We start from the raw sequence: 19,990 nt of genomic DNA, 5'->3' as shown, positions 1-19,990 counted from the left end.
ACATACCGACGTGTATAAAGATAACCATATAAAAAAAGAAAAAAAAAACACCATATATACTAAAACTGACGTAAACCTTTAGCTTTAACTAACAGAAAATTCAAAAAGATAAATTCATGGATTTCTACCAAATTTATGAGTATTTATGACATTAATCCTTAATTCTATTAAAATAATAAGTTTATTCTTCTTTTGTTATGTGTTATCCTATTAAGTCATTAGGTATACATACAACAAATGCATTTGTGGTCTACATGGCTATGAACCATTATAGTGCACAACATACCAATACTTAGTGGTAGGCTAGTGGTGGTTGTCGAGGCCAACAAAATTAATAACCCTAAATCTTCTACACTAAATAGTGTATAGTGGTAAAGGGATCGTATCCACGGAGATTGATTCAATTTAAATCTCTATGTAAATCTCTTTGTAAAACACTTGCAAAAATAAAATTAAAAGTAAAAAAATGAGGGGGGAGGATGTTTAGTTCTTTCGATTGTTTGACAAAAATCAAAGCTAGCTAGAATAAAAATATAACAAGGAAACAAGTAAAAGATTGGATTAAATTCAAAGAAGTGGAATTGGTTGATTTTGGGGTACACCTCATGGATGATATGATTGACTTATCATTAGACTTAATGGAATAACACTTGTGAATTGATTTAACTTGGCTATAGCAATTCATAAGCACAAATTGCCTCAACTCTTCTTAGAAATTAAAATGGTTAAAGGAGCTCTTAACACATTTCCTTAATTGAAGTCACAAAATCAATGAAGCATAAAATCTTGTGAAAATCAATTAGCTTTAAGTTGTAAGAGTTACCAAGTCCAAAAGATAATCAAATGCTTACATTATCATTATGGAGGAAACATTTTCATGGTCTAAATGAAATGAAAACAAACATATAAACCATTTTTGCTTACTAATTTGAAGGTCCACTACTTAACCAATAAATTAGTCAACAAATACAAGCATTCATTCATCCAAGCTCATGATCAAAGATAAATAAACACAATAAGACGTTGAACTAGAAAATATTCCCATAAACTTCAAACACAATGTAATGATAAGTCTTCAAAGCAAATAATCATCCATGGGTTAAACCCTAATCAACCAAATGAAAGCTTAGCCAAGCATGGCCAAAGTAAAAGAAATACAATATAGTTTAGTGGTACCAAACATTGTCTTAGATGCAAGATGAAATGAAATTACACTAATCTTCCAAAAATTCTTCAAATCTTCCAAGGCTTTTGAGAGAGAATATGGTGTATGTTCTTCAAGTGATACCCCTCAAAAATGGCTCCAATCTCCAGCAAAAGGGAGTTGATTTCCGGATCCAAAAAGGTGCCAAAAGTCACCCACCAAACTTCCACAAATAGAGTCAACAAGTCAAACCCAGAATCAGCTTAGAACAATTAACGCGGACTGCGTAAGAGCCCACGCGGACCGCGTGGGTCATGCTGAATGTGAGACTTGGGCCATTAATCATGCATCCTAGCCCAATCTTCAATTCTTCAACTTCAGCCCACAATCATAACTCTTTAGAGCCCATTTGTGCCATTCCAAAGCCTTCTAATGATTGACCCAATACTTCTTAAATTTTCTTGTAGCTCGATTCCGCGTCGCCTCATCATCATCCTTTTCCACAAATTAAATCCAAATTGATTTCTTCTTTTACGCAAGCACCAAGCCCGATCGCACCACTTCAAGTCCACAAGCAAAACACATGCCTCCATAAGTCCCACATCCTTCTAAGCCTCCAATAACAAATAGTCTTCGGTAAATCCTGCAATTAAGCTCAAAAGACTAAAAAACACCCGGTAAAGGAGAAAAATGACAAAAAGAGAAAATATGCATGAAGATTGACTAAAATGAGATGGTTTTAACTAAAAATAAACTATGAAAAGAAGTAATAAAAACAAAACTATCAAATCACCCCAAGCTTGAACCTTACTTGTCCTTAAGTAAGACAAGACTAAAATGAACTTGGGACGAACTACCCTAAAAATAAAAAGAATGGACATAGCCATGGAACCTATTCAACATTAGTCAACATGGTCAGAATTGATCTCGCTGCTATCTCACAACTTTTTCATCCGATGACAATGGGACCATAAACCACAGCCAGGACAACTCCTCTAGGTGAGTAAGGAGGGATGGTCAGTCGCAGCCTCAATGGAACATGCATACAATGAATAACTTCTGTAGTAGGGAGAAAGCAACTGGATGGGCTCAGGTGGAGCTCTTCTTTAAATGCACACTCTGATCTCACGTCTGTCGGTTTCTCTTATGTGTAACTAGGTTTAATCGCTTGGGCACCGTTGTAGGAATCGGCTCACTTAGTGTTGGCCCAAACCTCCCATAGTATCCGACTCGACAGTCTCCCTAACATCACCAATTTGCGAAAAACAACTCGATCTATATATAATAAAACATGCCTATACAAATGAAAATCAAACGCCGGGTGACCGAGATGTTGGAAAATTTGTTCAATAATTGAACCGGCCACCTATCTAAGATAGTTGCAGCTGAAAATTTGCATGACTTATTTATTTATTTATTTTATTATTATTATTTTTTCTTTTTTATTTTTTTTATTTTTTTTCTTGCAAACACACTTGAAGGTAATGTATTAACAATCGAATTTTTTTTTTTAACAAGAAAACCCTTTGACTCAAAATTTGGTTCCCAAAAGTGTGCAAGTGGAACCGAAAGGGTAGTAATATAATCCGAATGATCTAAGTGTGAAAATGACCATGTGTGGAGCATAAAGATGTAATGTAAGCTCCTTTTTAAACTTGTGATTTTTTTTCTCAAAAATGATGAAAATGTCCAAATATGGACTAAAAGACTCTCTAAAATCCTAAGGAAATCGCAAAAAAAATATGGTGATTTAAAGAGGCCGGATATGGATTCTACTCGGGGACAAGCACCAGTGCTTCATCCTAACGGTTCTAACATGATCAAGTGTGATCCTCTCGGCGGTAGTGACCGCAAGTCTAAGACATCCAGTGCTATAGTATATTCTACAGTCGTTAGTATTGTATGTATAATTCTTCATGAAAACTACCTGGCCATGATCACTTACCCCTTTAAGCTACCAGCATCTGATCCCAAGTATGAAATCCCAAACTGCAGCTAGTGGTCCCGGTTCGATGGGTGAGATAACAACAAGATCCTGGACCAATAATGATACAATAACTATGAACCTGTTCCATGGCATCCAAGAGAGGTGAGAATAAACAGAAAACAATAATGCATGAATGATAATGCCCTAAGCTAAATGTCATGCAAAAATAAAAGATGAAAAAGAAGAAAATAAAATCTTTTTTTTATGAATACAATTTATACTAAAATGCTATGCAACCTAATTAAAATGCATGATAAATTAAAAAGAAAAAGGAATACCCCACTCCAACCTTAGAAATAAGCATTCTCCTCAATGTTTGGGGCGAGGCAAAAGTACCTAAACCGGGGGGATCGGTAGGAGGATACGGGTATTGGTGGTAGGGGTAAGGGTAAGGTGGAGGGGGATAAGGATGGGTGGGTGGAGGGTATGGATAGGGAGGCGGAAGTGGGACGTTCTCAAAATGGTTTTGGGATTGGTGCCACCCCCACATATGGTGCATTTGCTGGGACATGATTTGGTTTGAGACACAAAGCGCCTCGAACCGCTGGAAAAAATTGGGGGGGGGGGGGAGCGGGTAGTACCCGGGAGGGGCTTGTGGCTGGGTGTGTTGTGGACTATGGGTAGGCTCATCGTCGGGCTCGTCATCCATATGCATCTCGTCATCATCTTGATCCTGGAGCACATCCTCATTGACTGACTGAGTGATGGTCCTCGCGAGTCTCCACTGAGTGCGATCGTGGAAGGTGAAGTTGGTGACTCGAGGGTCGGGAAGAATGAGATACCCTACCACTTGAGGACAATACCATGTGAAGCTGCTCCTGTTCCGGCGACGGATGTGGTGCATGTTTATGAGGGCGTGCTCATCCAAAAGATTTTTGCTGTCAACGGGCTGGAATTCATCAGGGAGCTCGATGTCAAGACCGCGAGCCAAAAGTGTGACAAATCCCCCAATGCAAATATCACCGGACGTCTTGGATCTCATGTGTGCGCATTTGTGAAAGAAGAATGAAGCAAAGTCCGGGTTTGGTGGCCTTTCATGCCTCGTCATACACCAAAGGAAGAAGAGCTCATTTTTGGTGACCTGGCCGGCTTCTTTGCGGGCAAAAACTGTACACACCAAGATGCGATGGGCAATGCGGAGGCATTGGTGGATGATAGAGGTTGCTTTATCCCGACCGGCACACGAGAAGATACCCCTGGTGATTTCCGTCCAAAAGGTCTCGTGATTGAACTCAGCAGGTAGGACGTCGAAAATTGTGGATGTGTTTGAAGAAGGCAAGCCCAAGATGTCGTTTATCGTTGCAAAATCGATGTGCCTTCGGTCCCTAGAAGTTGGAATGCGGCTTTTTTTTTCGCTATCGTACCCGCTATCGGCAAGAAACTCTCTAGTGGGGAGCTCGTAAGTGTGCGCCATGAGGTTGAGAAGGTTTTCCCACCCAATGTTACGGAACAATTGGGTGACCCCTTCAAGAACCCCTAGTGATATAAGCGTGGGCTTGCACACGAATTTGGTGGATGCAACTTTTCTAGGCAAGTTCTTTGTGTATTTTTCGGCTGCATTGGCATCCCGAAATCTTGGAATATCGGGAGCATCGTTTTGATTTCTAGCCGGGGCTTTGCCTCGGGCAGCAGCCGAGCGCTTCCTAGATGTGGACATGGACTTCCTGCATGAAAAATAACCACTACACAAACCACAATTTCAACAAACAATATGTCAATCTAAATCACCAACTAACTCCCTATGGACTTCTAAAGTAATTCAACAATTAAAGCAAGAAATAATTCCTAAATTCATTTGATGTAATAGTACATGAACGGTCATGCATCTTGATCAATTAAAACAAAGGAAAGAAAGTATCCATTTTTGTTGAAAGTTCAAAATTTGCGCGCGGAAATTTGGGATTTGAAAATCTTGCAACTCTCCACCCCAAGCTTTAATCTTTGTTCAATATCCCGGGAGAAACAATTTACCGCGAAAACCCGACGAATCCGGCAATGGCTTGAAATTCCGGCAAAATTTTCCGGAGAGCTTTGGGAGATATTTTTGGTGGGGTTTGTAGCTTTGTCCAAGAGGAGTACAATGGTGGTGTCGGAATCGCGAGGGGTGGCCGGAGTTGGCCGAAAATCGGTCGGAAAGTGGCGATGGGATGGTGGTGGCGCCCCGAGATATAGCAATAGATCGGACCGTTGTTTTAGTGGGGTTTGTAGAGCTCTGAATTTGGAGAAGAATGGCGGTGGTCTCGCGAAATTCCGACCGGCGGTTTGACGGGAAACTGAGTTTTAGTGGCGGAGATGGAGGTTCTCTAATGGAGGTTAGGGGAAAGGAAGAAGAAGAAGTGGGAAGGAAGAAGGGCCAACTGGGAGTTTTGGGGTATTAAGTTGCGGTCAAACCTGGTTAAAACGCGATCAACGTCGGTCAACAACTCACGCGGATGCAACTGCGAGTACACGCGGTCTGTGTGAATTCACCTGATGCATTCTGTTCTTCGATAATGGACACAGACAGTTTAGGAGGTAACACGCGGTCCGTGTTAATAAACACGCGGATGCTACTTGGAGTACACGCGGACCGTGTGAATTTCACAGAAACTCTTCTATTTGCTGATAATGGATGCGGACACTTTGAGGGATAACACGCGGTCCGTGTTAATAAATACGCGGACGGCACCTCGAGTACACGCGGGCCGCGTGTATTGGCTTGACATATTCTGAAATTTTTTTTTGCTCTTTGACCAATACGAACACCGGGCCCTTAAATCCAACATTATTTTACCTCAAGAAGGAAGAAGAAGAGATGTTAAATGCAAAAATGAACCATCTACGACATTTATTCGGAACTAGAAAAGACGAAAACGTTTAGTTTTCCAAAAATGCCCCTCTTTAACGTCTTTGGCGAGACGTGCTTCCCTCTTGATTTCAGTACACCGGGGCATCCAATTGGATGACTTCTAAGACATTTGCATTAAAACATTCATAGAAAGGTTTCAATCGATGCCCATTGACTTTAAAGATTTGCCCCATTTCTTCACTTTGAATTTCAACCGCTCCATGCTCAAAGACGTTTAGCACAACAAACAGACCTATCCATCTTGACCTCAAATTTTCAGGAAATAATTTCAATTGCGAATGATAAAGCAAAACCCTATGTCCTGGCTCGAAATGTTTGCGGTTAATGGACTTGTCATGGAAAAGATTTGTCATTTTCCTTGTAAATTCTTGAGTTTTCATAGGAGTCATTTCTCAACTCCTCCAACTCTTGGAGTTGAAGCTTCCTATGCCTTCCCGCCTGATCGATGTTGAAGTTGCATTGTTTGACCGCCCAAAATACACGGTGTTCCAATTCCATGGGAGGATGGCATGGTTTTCCAAAGACCAACCTAAACGGGGACATTCCTATCGGGATCTTGTACGCTGTCCGATAGGCCCACAAGGCATCATCAAGCCTTGAACTCCAGTCTTTTCTTGAGGGATTCACTATTTTCCCAAGTATACTCTTCACTTCACGATTCGAAAACTCTGCTTCACCGTTCGTTTGAGGGTGATAGGCTGTTGAAACACGGTGGGTCACGTTGTACTTCTTCAATAAAGCCTCCATCATCTTGTTACAAAAATGCGTCCCTCGATCACTAATCAAAGCCATAGGCACACCAAATCTCACAAAAACATTAGACTTTAAAAACTCGATAACCGTTTTGGCATCGCCCGATCTTGTGGCTTTGGCCTCAACCCATTTAGAAACATAGTCAACCGCGAGCAAAATGTAAACGTTGCCAAATGAGACGGGAAATGGGCCCAGGAAATCAATCCCCCATACGTCAAAAATTTCACAAACAAGGATTGGATTTTGGGGCATTTGGTTCTTTTGCGAATTGTTTCCCGTCCTTTGGCACCGCTCACAACTTTTGCAAAACAAGTAGTAATCGCGTGACATGGTTGGCCAAAATAATCCACACTCAAGGACCTTTCTCAAAGTCCGGCAAGGTCCAAAGTTTCCCCCACAAGCAAATTCATGACAAAATTGCAAAATGGATTGATGCTCTTGTTGGGCACACATCGCCTAATGATTTGATCGGGATAATGTTTCCACAAATAAGGTTCACCCCACACATAGTATTTTGCATCACTTTTCAACTTGTCTTTTTGAGCATGTGTGAATGTGTCGGGATACCTCTTCGTGACCAAAAAGTTAACGATATCGGCATACCAAGGAGTAGATTGAGTGAGGGAAAAGAGATGCTCATCCGGAAACTCGTCCCGCAATGGGAGAGGAGTTTCATTTGAAGTGATCCGGCTTAGATGATCGACAACAAGGTTCTCGCATCCGCTCTTGTCCCGGATTTCCAAATCAAATTCTTGTAACAATAAAATCCACCGGATGAGTCTAGGCTTTGCATCTTTCTTCATCATCAAGCACTTAAGTGCTGCGTGATCCGAATACACTATGAACTTGGTACCAAAGGCGAACACTATGACCAATAGCTCATTCTCTGTAGTAGAGTAGTTGCTTTGAGCATTGTCTAGTGTCCTTGATGCATAGTAGATCACATGAGAGGCCCTCCCATTCTTTTGACCCAAAACGGTGCCTATTTCATAGTTGCTTGCATCACACATGATCTCAAAGGGGAGATCCCAATTTGGTGCTTGCATGATGGGAGCGGATGTAAGCAACTCTTTGAGCTTGTCAAAGGCTTCTTTGCACGCCTCATTGAACTCGAAATCAACCTCCTTTTGCAAGAGTTGGCACATTTGTCTTGTTATCTTCGAAAAGTCCTTGATGAATTGTCAGTAGAAACCTGCATGGCCCAAAAAAGAACGAACTTCCCGAACACAAGTCAGGTAAGGTAAGCTTTGAATAACATTGATTTTTGCCTTATCTACCTTAATTCCTTTCTTTGACACAATGTGACCCAAAATGAGACCTTGACTCACCATGAAATGGCATTTCTCAAAATTTAAAACCAAATTTGTTTCAATGCATCTTTTTAAAATTTTGGTGAGATTGGTCAAACACTCTTGAAAGGAGTTGCCATATACCGTGAAATCGTCCATAAAAACTTCAATTATGTTCTCGACATATTCTAAAAAGATACTAAGCATGCAACGTTAGAAAGTGGCCAGGGCGTTACACAATCCGAATGACATTCTACGGTATGCGAAAGTGCCAAATGGACATGTAAAAGTTGTCTTTTCTTGGTCTTCCGGTGCCACCGGGATTTGGTTAAAACTGGAATACCTGTCTAGACAACAATAATGGGATTTCCCTGCCAACCTTTCTAACATCTGGTCGATGAAAGGCAATGGAAAATGATCTTTTCGTGTGTTTGCATTGAGTTTGCGGTAGTCAATACATACTCCCCACCCGTTTTGTACACGGGTGGGGACCATCATACCTTTGTTGTTTTCGACCACCGTGATTCCCGTCTTCTTTGGAACGACTTGCACCGGGCTCACCCATTTTCTATCCGAGATTGGATAGATCATTCCCGCATCTAGGAGCTTCAAAATCTCTTTCTTGACCACTTCCATCATTGGCGGATTCAACCTTCTTTGCGCGTCTCTACTCGACTTACATTCATCCTCCATCAAAATTTTGTGCATACAAGTGGAGGGACTCAACCCTTTAATATCCGCAATCGTCCAACCCATGGCTTCTTTTTGCTCCTTCAACACCTTGAGGAGTTCTTTTTCAAATTCGGTTAAATGAGTTGAAATGATGACCAGAAGAGTCTCGTTGTCTCCCAAGTATGCATACTTCAAATGTTGAGGAAGGACCTTCAATTCTAATTCTGGCGGTTGGACAAGGGAGGGTGGCAATCTCGTGTGAGTTTGAGGTAATTCAATTTGCTTCACACTAAATTGGTTGGTCTTCTTGATCTCCAAATTGTTGACTAATCTTTCAATTTCGGGGTCTAGCGAATAGAGCTTCAATTTCTTGGCTAATTTTGCACAATCAAACCCCTTGATCAAAACCATCTCCAACATGTCATCATCACACAACTCGAACAATTCTTGAGTTAATGGTTCGACAAAATCTATAAAGCACAAAGATGAAACATCACTAGGATACCTCATAGCATCATAAATGTTAAAACTTATTGTTTCACCATCAAATTCCATTGTTAAGCTTCCCGCATACACATCAATCTTTGTTCTAGCCGTCTTCAAGAATGGTCTCCCAAGTAAGATTATACCCGATTTTGAGGATACTTGTTCATCTAGGTCAATCACACAGAAATCCGCCGGGAAGACCAATTGGTTTACTTGTACTAGGACATCTTCCAAAACACCTCTAGGAAAGACACTTGATTTATCCGCAAGAGATATTATGACACCGGTTTCACTTAAGGGTCCGACATTCAATGATTCATACACCGAGTAGGGGATGACATTGATAGAGGCACCAAGATCAAGCATAGCACTACTAAAAGTGACATCTCCAATCTTGCAAGGAACCGTGAACATTTCGGGATCTTTACACTTGGGTGGAAGCTTCCTTTGTAAAACTGCGGATGCATTTTCGTTCATCGAGATTTTCTCATTTCCTTTCAACTTTCTCTTGTTGGTGCAAAGATCCTTCAAGAATTTTGCATATCTTGGAATTTGCTTGATTGCATCAACTAAAGGAATGTTTACTTCCACCTTTCGGAAGGTGTCCAAGATCTCTTTCTCCTCCATACTCTTCTTTGAAGTTGTAAGTCGGGAGGGGAACGGTGGGTGAATGGCTATTGGTGTCACTAGAGGGGTAGTCTTCTTAGGGGCCCCGACTTGTGTGTCATTCTTGGCTATGGGATCCTCAATGGGGATGATCTCTATTTCTTCCTCTTCTTCCCTTGGCTTCTTCTTCGAACTATTTTCTCCGGTTTGTTTGCCACTTCTCGAGGTCACCATGTTGACATTAGGGTTCTTTTCGGTTTGAGAAGGGAGTTTACCACTAGATTCCAACTTGCTTATGGATGTAACTATATCTCCCATTTGTGCTTCAAGGTTGGAGATAATAGTCCTTGTCTCTTTTTTGAATTGTTGGGTACTAGTGGCTAAAGATTTGACAATGTCTTCAAGAGACATTCCGGAGCTACTTGGTTGAGATTGAAGAGGTTGTTGATGAAGATGTGGAGGGTGCGGTTTGGGTTGATAGTGTGGTTGTTGATGTTGGTAATGAGGTTGTGGTGGTGGATAGGATGGTCTAACCAATGCATTTTGAGGCAATGATCTTGAGTTATAGCTCATGTTGGGATTTGGCTTCCAACTTAAATTATATGTATTTTGGTAACCAGATGGTTTGTTGTGGTAATTTTGGAACTCTCCCGTGGCATTTACATGTTCCGCATCTTCTTGAAGGATGGGACACATATCCGTAGGATGTCCTATTGTTGCACATATTCCACAAACCATCACTTGTGGAGTTTGTCCCATGGCTAGCTTTTGGACAACGTAGGTTAAGTCTTTGATTTGAGACTCTAGGTTCGATGATCCCACTTCATTGACTTTGTGTTGTGTGTCTCTTTTCATGTCTTGGATGTGTTGGGAATTCGCGGCTATGGTGTTGAAAAGTTGTCTTGTTTGTTGTGGAGTTTTACTAAAGACATCACCACCACTTGAGGCATCAAATAGTCTTCTCTCCATTGGCAACAATCCCTCATAGAAGTGTTGAATGAGGATTTGTTCTGGAATTTGGTGTTGTGGGCAACTATAGCACAAGTTGTTGAACCTCTCCCAATAATCATGAAAAGTCTCATTTTGACCTTGGCGGATTCCACAAATCTCATTTCTAAGACTTGAGACTCTTGAAGCGGAGTAGAACTTATCAAGAAAAGCTCTTGCCATGTCGGTCCATGAGTTGATTGACCCTGGGGGAAGAGAAAATAACCAATCCTTTGCTTTATCGGCCAATGAAAAGGGGAATTCCCTTAGCTTGATTTGGTCATCGGTTGACCCTTGTGGCTTCATGCTAGTGCAAATAATGTGGAACATCTTCAAGTGCTTATGCGGGTCTTCGTTCTCCAATACATGAAAAGTTGGGAGGTGATGGACTAAACTTGACTTCCATTTTGAACTTCCTTCCAAAACCGGCTAATTGATACCGGTTGGAGTTTGTGTAACATCGGTCTCCATCATTTGCCTCAAGGTTCTTTCGGGAACTTCTCTTCCGCCCGCCATTGCAATTGGTTCAATAATTGGTGGATTTTATTGTATGGGTGGTGTTTCGATAATTTCTTGGCGAGGGTCGGGACTAGAATCGGGTTCTATATCACTTAATGAAGCGGTTTCAACCTCTGGGTCCTCGTGGGGGTTAGAAGTTTGACCACGTTCAACTCGTTTTTCCTTCGCCAAACGCCTTGCTTCTTTTTCAATTTCCGGGTTGTAAATCAAGTCACTTGTATGCTGAGATCTGGGCATAGAGAAACAAATTGATTAAAAATAAACCAATCCTTGCCAACGGCGCCAAAATTTGGTGGTTGTCGAGGCCAACAAAATTAATAACCCTAAATCTTCTACACTAAATAGTGTATAGTGGTAAAGGGATCGTATCCACGAAGATTGATTCAATTTAAATCTCTATGTAAATCTCTTTGTAAAACACTTGCAAAATAAAATTAAAAGTAAAAAAAGGAGGGGGGGGATGTTTAGTTCTTTCGATTGTTTGACAAAAATCAAAGCTAGCTAGAATAAAAATATAACAAGTAAACAAGTAGAAGATTGGATTAAATTCAAAGAAGTGGAATTGGTTGATTTTGGGGTACACCTCATGGATGATATGATTGACTTATCATTAGACTTAATGGAATAACACTTGTGAATTGGTTTAAACATGGCTATAGCAATTCATAAGCACAAATTGCCTCAACTCTTCTTAGAAATTAAAATGGTTAGAGGAGCTCTTAACACATTTCCTTAATTGAAGTCACAAAATCAATGAAGCATAAAATCTTGTGAAAATCAATTAGCTTTAAGTTGTAAGAGTTACCAAGTCCAAAAGATAATCAAATGCTTACATTATCATTATGGAGGAAACATTTTCATGGTTTAAATGAAATGAAAACAAACATATAAACCATTTTTTCTTACTAATTTGAAGGTCCATTACTTAACCAAGAAATTAGTCAAAAAATACAAGCATTCATTCATCCAAGCTCATGATCAAAGATAAATAAACACAACAATACGTTTAACTAGAAAATATTCCCATAAACTTCAAACACAATGTAATGATAAGTCTTCAAAGCAAATAATCATCCATGGGTTAAACCCTAATCAACCAAATGAAAGCTTAGCCAAGCATGGCCAAAGTAAATGAAAAACAATATAGTTTAGTGGTACCAAACATTGTCTTAGATGCAAGATGAAAGGAAATTACACTAATCTTCCAAAAATTCTTCAAATCTTCCAAGGCTTTTGAGAGAGAATATGGTGTATGTTCTTCAAGTGATACCCCTCAAAAATGGCTCCAATCTCCAGCAAAAGGGAGCTGATTTCCGGATCCAAAAAGGTGCCAAAAGTCACCCACCAAACCTCCACAAATAGAGTCAACAAGTCAAACCCGTAATCAGCTTAGAACAATTAACGCGGACCGCGTAAGAGCCCCCGCGGACCGCGTGGGTCACGCTGAATGTGAGACTTGGGCCATTAATCATGCATTCTTGCCCAATCTTTAATTCTTCAACTTCAGCCCACAATCATAACTCTTTAGAGCCCATTTGTGCCATTCCAAAGCCTTCTAATGATTGACCCAATACTCCTTAAATTTTCTTGTAGCTCGATTCCGCGTCGCCTCATCATCATCCTTGCCCACAAATTAAATCCAAATTGATTTCTTCTTTTACACAAGCACCAAGCCCGATCGCACCAATTCAAGTACACAAGCAAATCACATGCCTCCATAAGTCCCGCATCCTTCTAAGCCTCCAATAACAAATAGTCTTCGGTAAACCTGCAATTAAGCTCAAAAGACTAGAAAGCACCCGGTAAAGGAGAAAAATGACAAAAAGAGAAAATATGCATGAAGATTGACTAAAATGAGATGATTTTAACTAAAAATAAACTATGAAAAGAAGTAATAAAAACGAAACTATCAGCTACCTAGTGGTCGTGGTGGATTGTGGTGCAAAACACGGAAGACTACATCATATAGATTTCTTTCTCACTCTATCTCTTTCTATCTCTCTCTAACTTTCTCTACCTCTTTCTACAATAAAATATATTTTTTTTATTTAAAAATCAAAAAATAAGAGGTTATAGTGGTAGGTATACCAACCTTTTAGTGGTTGTGTGTAGTGATAATATGACACCCATCATTATAGTGGTTAGTGGTGAATATATCGGATGGTCTTAGGCCTCTTAATTAATGTATACTTGTCAATCTATTCATTCTTCATTTTAAATTTTACATTAAAATTTTTCTACTTTAACATTAAAATAAAATTTAAAATAAAATTGATACAATTTATAAGATGATATAATTTCACGTATTTATTTAAATTAACGATTATATTTTTATACAATTAAAAAAATATCTCTTATTTAATACTATTTCTGTCTAATATTTATCGTCCACTTTTGATTTTTGAAGTATTTATTTTTCAACTTTGACCTTAAATAGTTTTGTTTTTTAATTTATAATACTTGATGTAAAATATATGAATGAATTACGTTTTAAATATGGTTTCGTTGTTATAAATTTCATCAAATAATTTATATCACAAATAAAAATATCTAAGGTCAAAATTGAAGAATAAAGCTCTAAAAAGTCGAAAATAGACAATAAATTAAGGGTGTTCACGCTACAGTTTGAAACCGTGAAACTGGCCAAACCGGTCATCGGTTTGGTTTTACGGTTTGGCTTGCGGTTTCGAACTTTTCAAACCGTAGTGAATGATTTGGCTTACGGTTTTTATTATTTCAAACCGTATAAAAACCGAACCGGACCATAAGATATATATATATATATATATATATATATATATATATATATATATATATATATATATATATATATTAATTCTTTTATATGTAATTGTATTTTATTGTACTATATATTATTTTTTTATATACAAATAATAAAATTTAAAACTTACGTTTAATTAGCCCAGATTACCAATAGTTTCTTTTGTGCTTTCATATGTTTTCTTATTTAAATTAGTAAATATCATATAACTTAGTCCTGTTAGGGTTTTTTTTTGCAAGCTTTTCTATTCATGTACCAATGTAATTGATTTATTTACTAAATTAGTTTAATGGACTCGATTAAAATTGGTTTAAAAAGCCCAAACCGTGAAGTCAAAGTGGAGCCAAACCGTTAGCAACGGTTTGGTTTGGTTCGGTGTTAAATTTTTAATGGTTCGGCTTCGGTTTTTGCTAACGTTTTGGCTTCGGTTTGACCTAAAAACCGAAAAAACTAGACCGTGAACACCCCTAGCCCCCTACAATAAATATAAGATTCAAAAAGTAATTTATTTAAAATAATTAATTAATAATTTTGAATTTTTACTTTTGAAAATTTAGTTAACTTTATAAATGTATTAGAATGTTTATAAACTAATACATTGTACTTAAAAATACTCGTTCATTTTTCATAGCTCATTAATAGCAAGTCCTTCGCCCTTGATGGTCCCCGACCAACATGAATTCTCCGTTACCAAGAGCTTCGCCTTCTTCTCTGCCTCATCCTTTCTCCTTTCAATTTCCTCCATCGAGTTTTAATTTCACTTCTCTTTTGCTCATTCCCCCAAAACCATCCCACTTTATCATTTCTGCAACAACAAACCAAACAATCACACCATCACCATATTCTCTCAAACTTAATTCTCGTTTGATAAGCAAAGATGGGTTCCTCCCAAATGAGCGATACAGAAGCAAAAGTGTCAAAGATTTGGCTGGTAGCATCAAAGATGGAAACATTGAAACCCTAGCCGAGTTTAATCATCTGTTTAAGGGTTTGGTTTTGGCAGATGAGGTGGATCTTGCGTATAAATTGTACTCTACCTTATCGAATTACGACTTCTCTGCAGATAGTTTGACTTTTTCGATTCTTGTTCATTGTTGCTGCAAGAGAAATGACCCAATGGAAGCTAAAAAAGTTTTGGAACATATGATTGAAAGTGGGTTTGAATCCCCTAAAGTCAAAACCTTTACTCAACTTATCAATTTACTTTGCAAAAAGGGTAGGTTAAAGCAAGCATTTGAAGTGTTTGAGATCATGGGTAAGGTGAAATGCGATCCCACAATCAACACATACAATTGTTTGTTGAAAGGGCTGTGTTATGTGGGTAAAGTTGAAGAAGCTAATGAATTTCTATCAAAAATCAAGAAATCTTGGAAAGAGCAGAGAGATGGGCGTTTGCAGCCCGATGTTTATACTTACACCGCAGTTATGGATGGATTTTGCAAAGTGGGAAGATCAGATGAAGCTTTAGAATTGCTTAATGAAGCAATTGAGATGGGATTAACCCCAAGTATAGTGACTTATAATACCATATTCAATGGTTATTTTAAGGAAGGTAGACCAATGGAGGGTTTTGGTTTATTGCAGCAAATGAAAGAGAGAAATTGCACTCCAGATTATGTTAGTTACAGCACCTTATTACATGGACTGTTACAATGGGGAGAGATTAAAGCAGCTGTTAGGGTTTACAAAGAGATGTTAGACACAGGATTCAACGTCGATGAGAGAATGATGAACACATTGTTAAGAGGAATATGCAGAAGGTCGAGGAAGGAAAAAGAGCTATTGGAAGATGCCTACCAAGTGTTTGATGAAATGTCTAAAAGAGGTTGTGATATCGACCCTTGTGCTTATGAGCTAGTGATCGAAGCTTTTTGCAATGGAAATGAAATGGACAAGGCTTTTGTGAATTTGTGTGAAATGATAAAGATGGAGTTGTCTCCAAGAACATTCACATTGAACATAGTTGTTAGAGGACTCTGTGTTGAGGAGAAGATTGAAAAAGCAATGTTAGTTTTGGTTTTAGTGTGTAGAAGAACAAGTGAAATGCTTGATAAAGTCGCTTTTGATGTCTTAATTAATGAGACGAATCGACAAGGCATGATTAAGACTGCTAGTTGTGTGTACTGTGTTGCACTGAAAAACGGAGTAATCCCATCAAGGAAGCCTAGGCGATGATGTTTTTTTGTACTCTTTTCAAATAGGGTTAAGTGTTAATTTAAAATTTATGTAACGAAATTTATATTTTTTTTTCTTAGTATATGTAACATGGTTTCAATGGTCTCAAATTGATAGAATATAAAAGTATCTCTAACGGTAGTTTTTTTAAGTTAGATATTAATAATCAATTTCAATATTAGTTTTTTATCATTTGAGAGTGAATTGTTTTTTGGGTCACTAATATAAAATGGTTGTATTTTGAGATTTATGTGCGACAACAATTAGCCATTTTTAATTAATAATGTTCGGTTTTAGTATGTTATTTATTTAATGTAAAGTTTTATTATTTAACTAACTATTTTATTGTTATATGCTATTTTCATCGTTTTTATTTTTCTAACTATAAACATAATAATTTTATTATATTTTTAATTAAAAAAAGACCCAATATTTTTTTTTTGGTTTTGTTTGTTTGCGGTATTTTATGTCTATAAAAGGAAATTTTTTGGTGTTACTATATGTCAAAAAAACTTATAGCCTCGTAATACTATCTCATATCTTTTTTTTTTCTCTAACTATGTTCGACCATGTTATCGAGCAAATTATGTATCATCAAATGTTGTGTAACGAATAACTTGTGTATCAACAAAACAAATAAACGCCGAATAACTAGTATATCATAAATGTTATGTGACTGTATAAAAGCATATCATCAAATGTTATGTGACTCCACAAAAGCAAAATATGGACTCCACATTTATTAGTTTTTATTTAATTTCATGTATTGTGATATAACGTTTCACTTTCATGTATTCAGTTATTGTCATTTCATTTTAATTTTATAAATATTATAAATGTTTAAAATTAACAAATTATATTAAGGGAATTTTTAACATATTTCATAAAGATGAGGAAAATTGGTTAATTTTATTAAAAAAAAAAAAAAAAAAAAAAAAAAAAAAAACTTTTAAAAGTAGTCAATGATCGAAAATGATTTAAGCTAACAACATTTTGTTTTATAAAATAATGGAAAGAAAATGCGACAAAACAAAAAAAAAAAAAAAACTATAAATTAAGTTGATGATTGAAATGCTCTAATGTCTTATACATGATACACCCTATTTGAGAAACTTTGTACGAATACGTTAAAACATTTCACACTTTCCCTTTCCCAAATAGCAAAATGTAATCCATGCTTTGGTATAGCTATTTTGTCGTATCTCCGATAATCGAGTTACAAACTTCCTTGTACTAAGTCCGTAATAGAACATAAAAATACCATATCTGTGAATACAAATTCTAAGCCGTCCTAGCATGTGAATTATCACTTCTCCATGAAGATCTTAGCTATGGATGAGCAACCTAAACCAAAAACTGAACACGAACTGTATCAAAACCTAACCAATTACATGTATATGATACGATACTTGGTTCTACACTTCAACACAACTCGGGATTCGTTCCTATCACATAGATTCCCAAATATTTCATGAAATTACAAAACATGAACCGAAAGTTTTATAGGCATTTTAACTTTTTTGAACTGCTAATCAAATCAATTCCTAAGTTATAGGAATTGTGTTTTTTTTAAAAAAAAAAAATTGGTTCCATTCATCTTCCTACTACCAAAATCAATACCTACTAACCCTAAAAATTTACAAAAAAAAAAAAAAGAAAAAAAAACCCTAATTTGTTCTTCAAATAATTTAATCTTTTTTCAAGTAAATTTAATGATTTTCAGTGAATTATACGAATCGTCCCTCGTACAGGTGCTAAAAGGTACGTTCATTCTTTATTTTCTAAAATTAAATCGGACCATCCCTCGTTACTTTAAAACTTATGTTTCATCTATTTAGACATAAAAAGACAATTTTACCCTTATTTATTTATCTTTTTTTATTTATTTTCTATTTATTAATTAATTATTGGTTTGTTTATTTTAAAAATAATTATTTATTGGCTTTAATAATAGAAACATGCCTTAAACCCTAAGCACGTCGTCTCTCTCCCATATTTCTTCTTCGATCCTCTCCACCAGTACATCACTGCCGACTTCGGCGACTTCAAGACAGCTCCGGCCACTCCAGATCCATCGAACGATTCTATCAAACCTTCACCTACAACACCCCAACCCACCCTCCCTCTTCCCTTCCCATTTTTCTTTTTCCTCACTGAAGTCATTTCATCTGACCAGGGAACAAGTCCATCACACAAGATCGAAGAAGAGGGAAGATTCAGATCGGAGAAGCAGGTTCATATCGAATCTAAATCGTGTCCATCGAAGGTCCTCCTATAGACGATGATGCGAACCCTAGATGATGTGACGATGGAAGTGTGTCGATGGCAATGGTGGCTCACTGGTCGAACAAAGTGCAGATTTACAACCCCATCTTGTCATCTCCCTCGGTATCAAATCAGAGTTACAGGTTCACTGAATCAAGTCTGGATCCAATTTAAGAACCCTAAATCCTTTGTTGATTTTGAATTAAACATTTCCATGCCCTGATTCTTCCTTCCTGATTTGCTGGTGGGTTTTTCGGCAGAGTCCGGTGTTAACAGTAAATGTGGCTAGTTCAATGGTGGTGTAGATTATCGATGGTGGTGGTGGTCAAGTCTTATTAAATTTAATTAAAATAATTTTTAATAATTAAAATTATAAAAAATGTTCAAAATAATTGAAAAAAATAAAAAGGGCATTATAGTCTTTTTATGTATCAAAATGGATGAAATGTGTAAATTAAAACTAACGAGTAATGAATGGTGCAACTTTTAACGACATAATAGACGGTCCGAATTAATATTTGAAAATATGGACTATTTGACATATTTACGATGGACGATTCATGTTATTTACTCAATGTTTTTTTATAATGAGTTTGTAATATTTGTTTAGCGGATGATACATTGGTTGAAGAAAGGCTTATGTGATCATTGATGATGATGAAATTCCGTTATGAAGGGTTTATATTATTGCCTTGTAATTTGTTTTTTAAATCTAGTCCTAAATGGTCCTAGAACTGATTCTACCGATCCCAAAACCGAAATGAAACGGTACCAAAGATGTACATATAGATCAACCTTTTGTCCTAAATTTGGTCTCTAGAAAAACTCGTAGCATCCCTAGTGGTCAACAACTAACTCATGCCTAATCTTAACATGAAAAAAAAAACATTAAAAATATAGTATTAAAGTAAGTTGTTTTTTCATTTTTATTAAATGGACTTAAAGGGACATGATATATTACTATACTAGTGAGCTATATATAAATGTTTCTTTTTAAAAAAATAATATAGAAATGCTTAATAGAGAAAGTCAACAAAAAAAGGTCTTCCCATTTTTTTTTTTTGTATATTTGCCCTTATTTATATTTCCTTCAATTTCCAAATGTGCTGTTTTGATCTCAAATATCTTAAAAATATTATTTATCTAGACAAATGACAATGAGAAAAAAAGTTTTTACTTAAGAAGTGAAACTAATCAAGAAGCAATGTTAAAAGGGTCCTCCATGAGTTCAAAACTAATACATGAAAATGTTACATTTTCGGCTTTTGAGGTGAAACAAACCACGTTTCATGCTCTAATTGACACGATCCTTTTTTTCCTTAAAAAATCATAGTAACTAGATCAAACCTTGTTCCATCTTCATGTCACTGATTTTGATCATAGTGTTCGATTTTTTTGTCACCTTTTACAATACATCATCGTCTTGATTCTTGAATATTCAATAAAATATAAACCAATCTATTTAAAATTGTAGAAA

The 19,990-nt window shown here is 37.1% G+C and overlaps 1 protein-coding gene across 1 annotated transcript; it reads left to right on the top strand.

Annotated features, from left to right (window-relative positions):
• Window positions 1–14,707: 14,707 nt before the first annotated feature.
• On the top strand, window positions 14,708–16,399 carry LOC145054861 (uncharacterized). The gene has a single exon (XM_079003121.1). The coding sequence runs from the start codon at window positions 14,749–14,751 to the stop codon at window positions 16,246–16,248; it is 1,500 nt and encodes a 499-aa protein (XP_078859247.1). The 5' UTR covers window positions 14,708–14,748; the 3' UTR covers window positions 16,249–16,399.
• The last annotated feature ends 3,591 nt before the right edge of the window (window positions 16,400–19,990 follow it).

Source organism: Lactuca serriola, chromosome 5, assembly GCF_051521515.1.
Source record: "Lactuca serriola cultivar US96UC23 chromosome 5, Lser_US96UC23_V15, whole genome shotgun sequence".
In the NCBI taxonomy this organism is placed as follows: Eukaryota; Viridiplantae; Streptophyta; class Magnoliopsida; order Asterales; family Asteraceae; genus Lactuca; species Lactuca serriola.
This window is presented reverse-complemented; position numbering and strand designations above follow the sequence as displayed.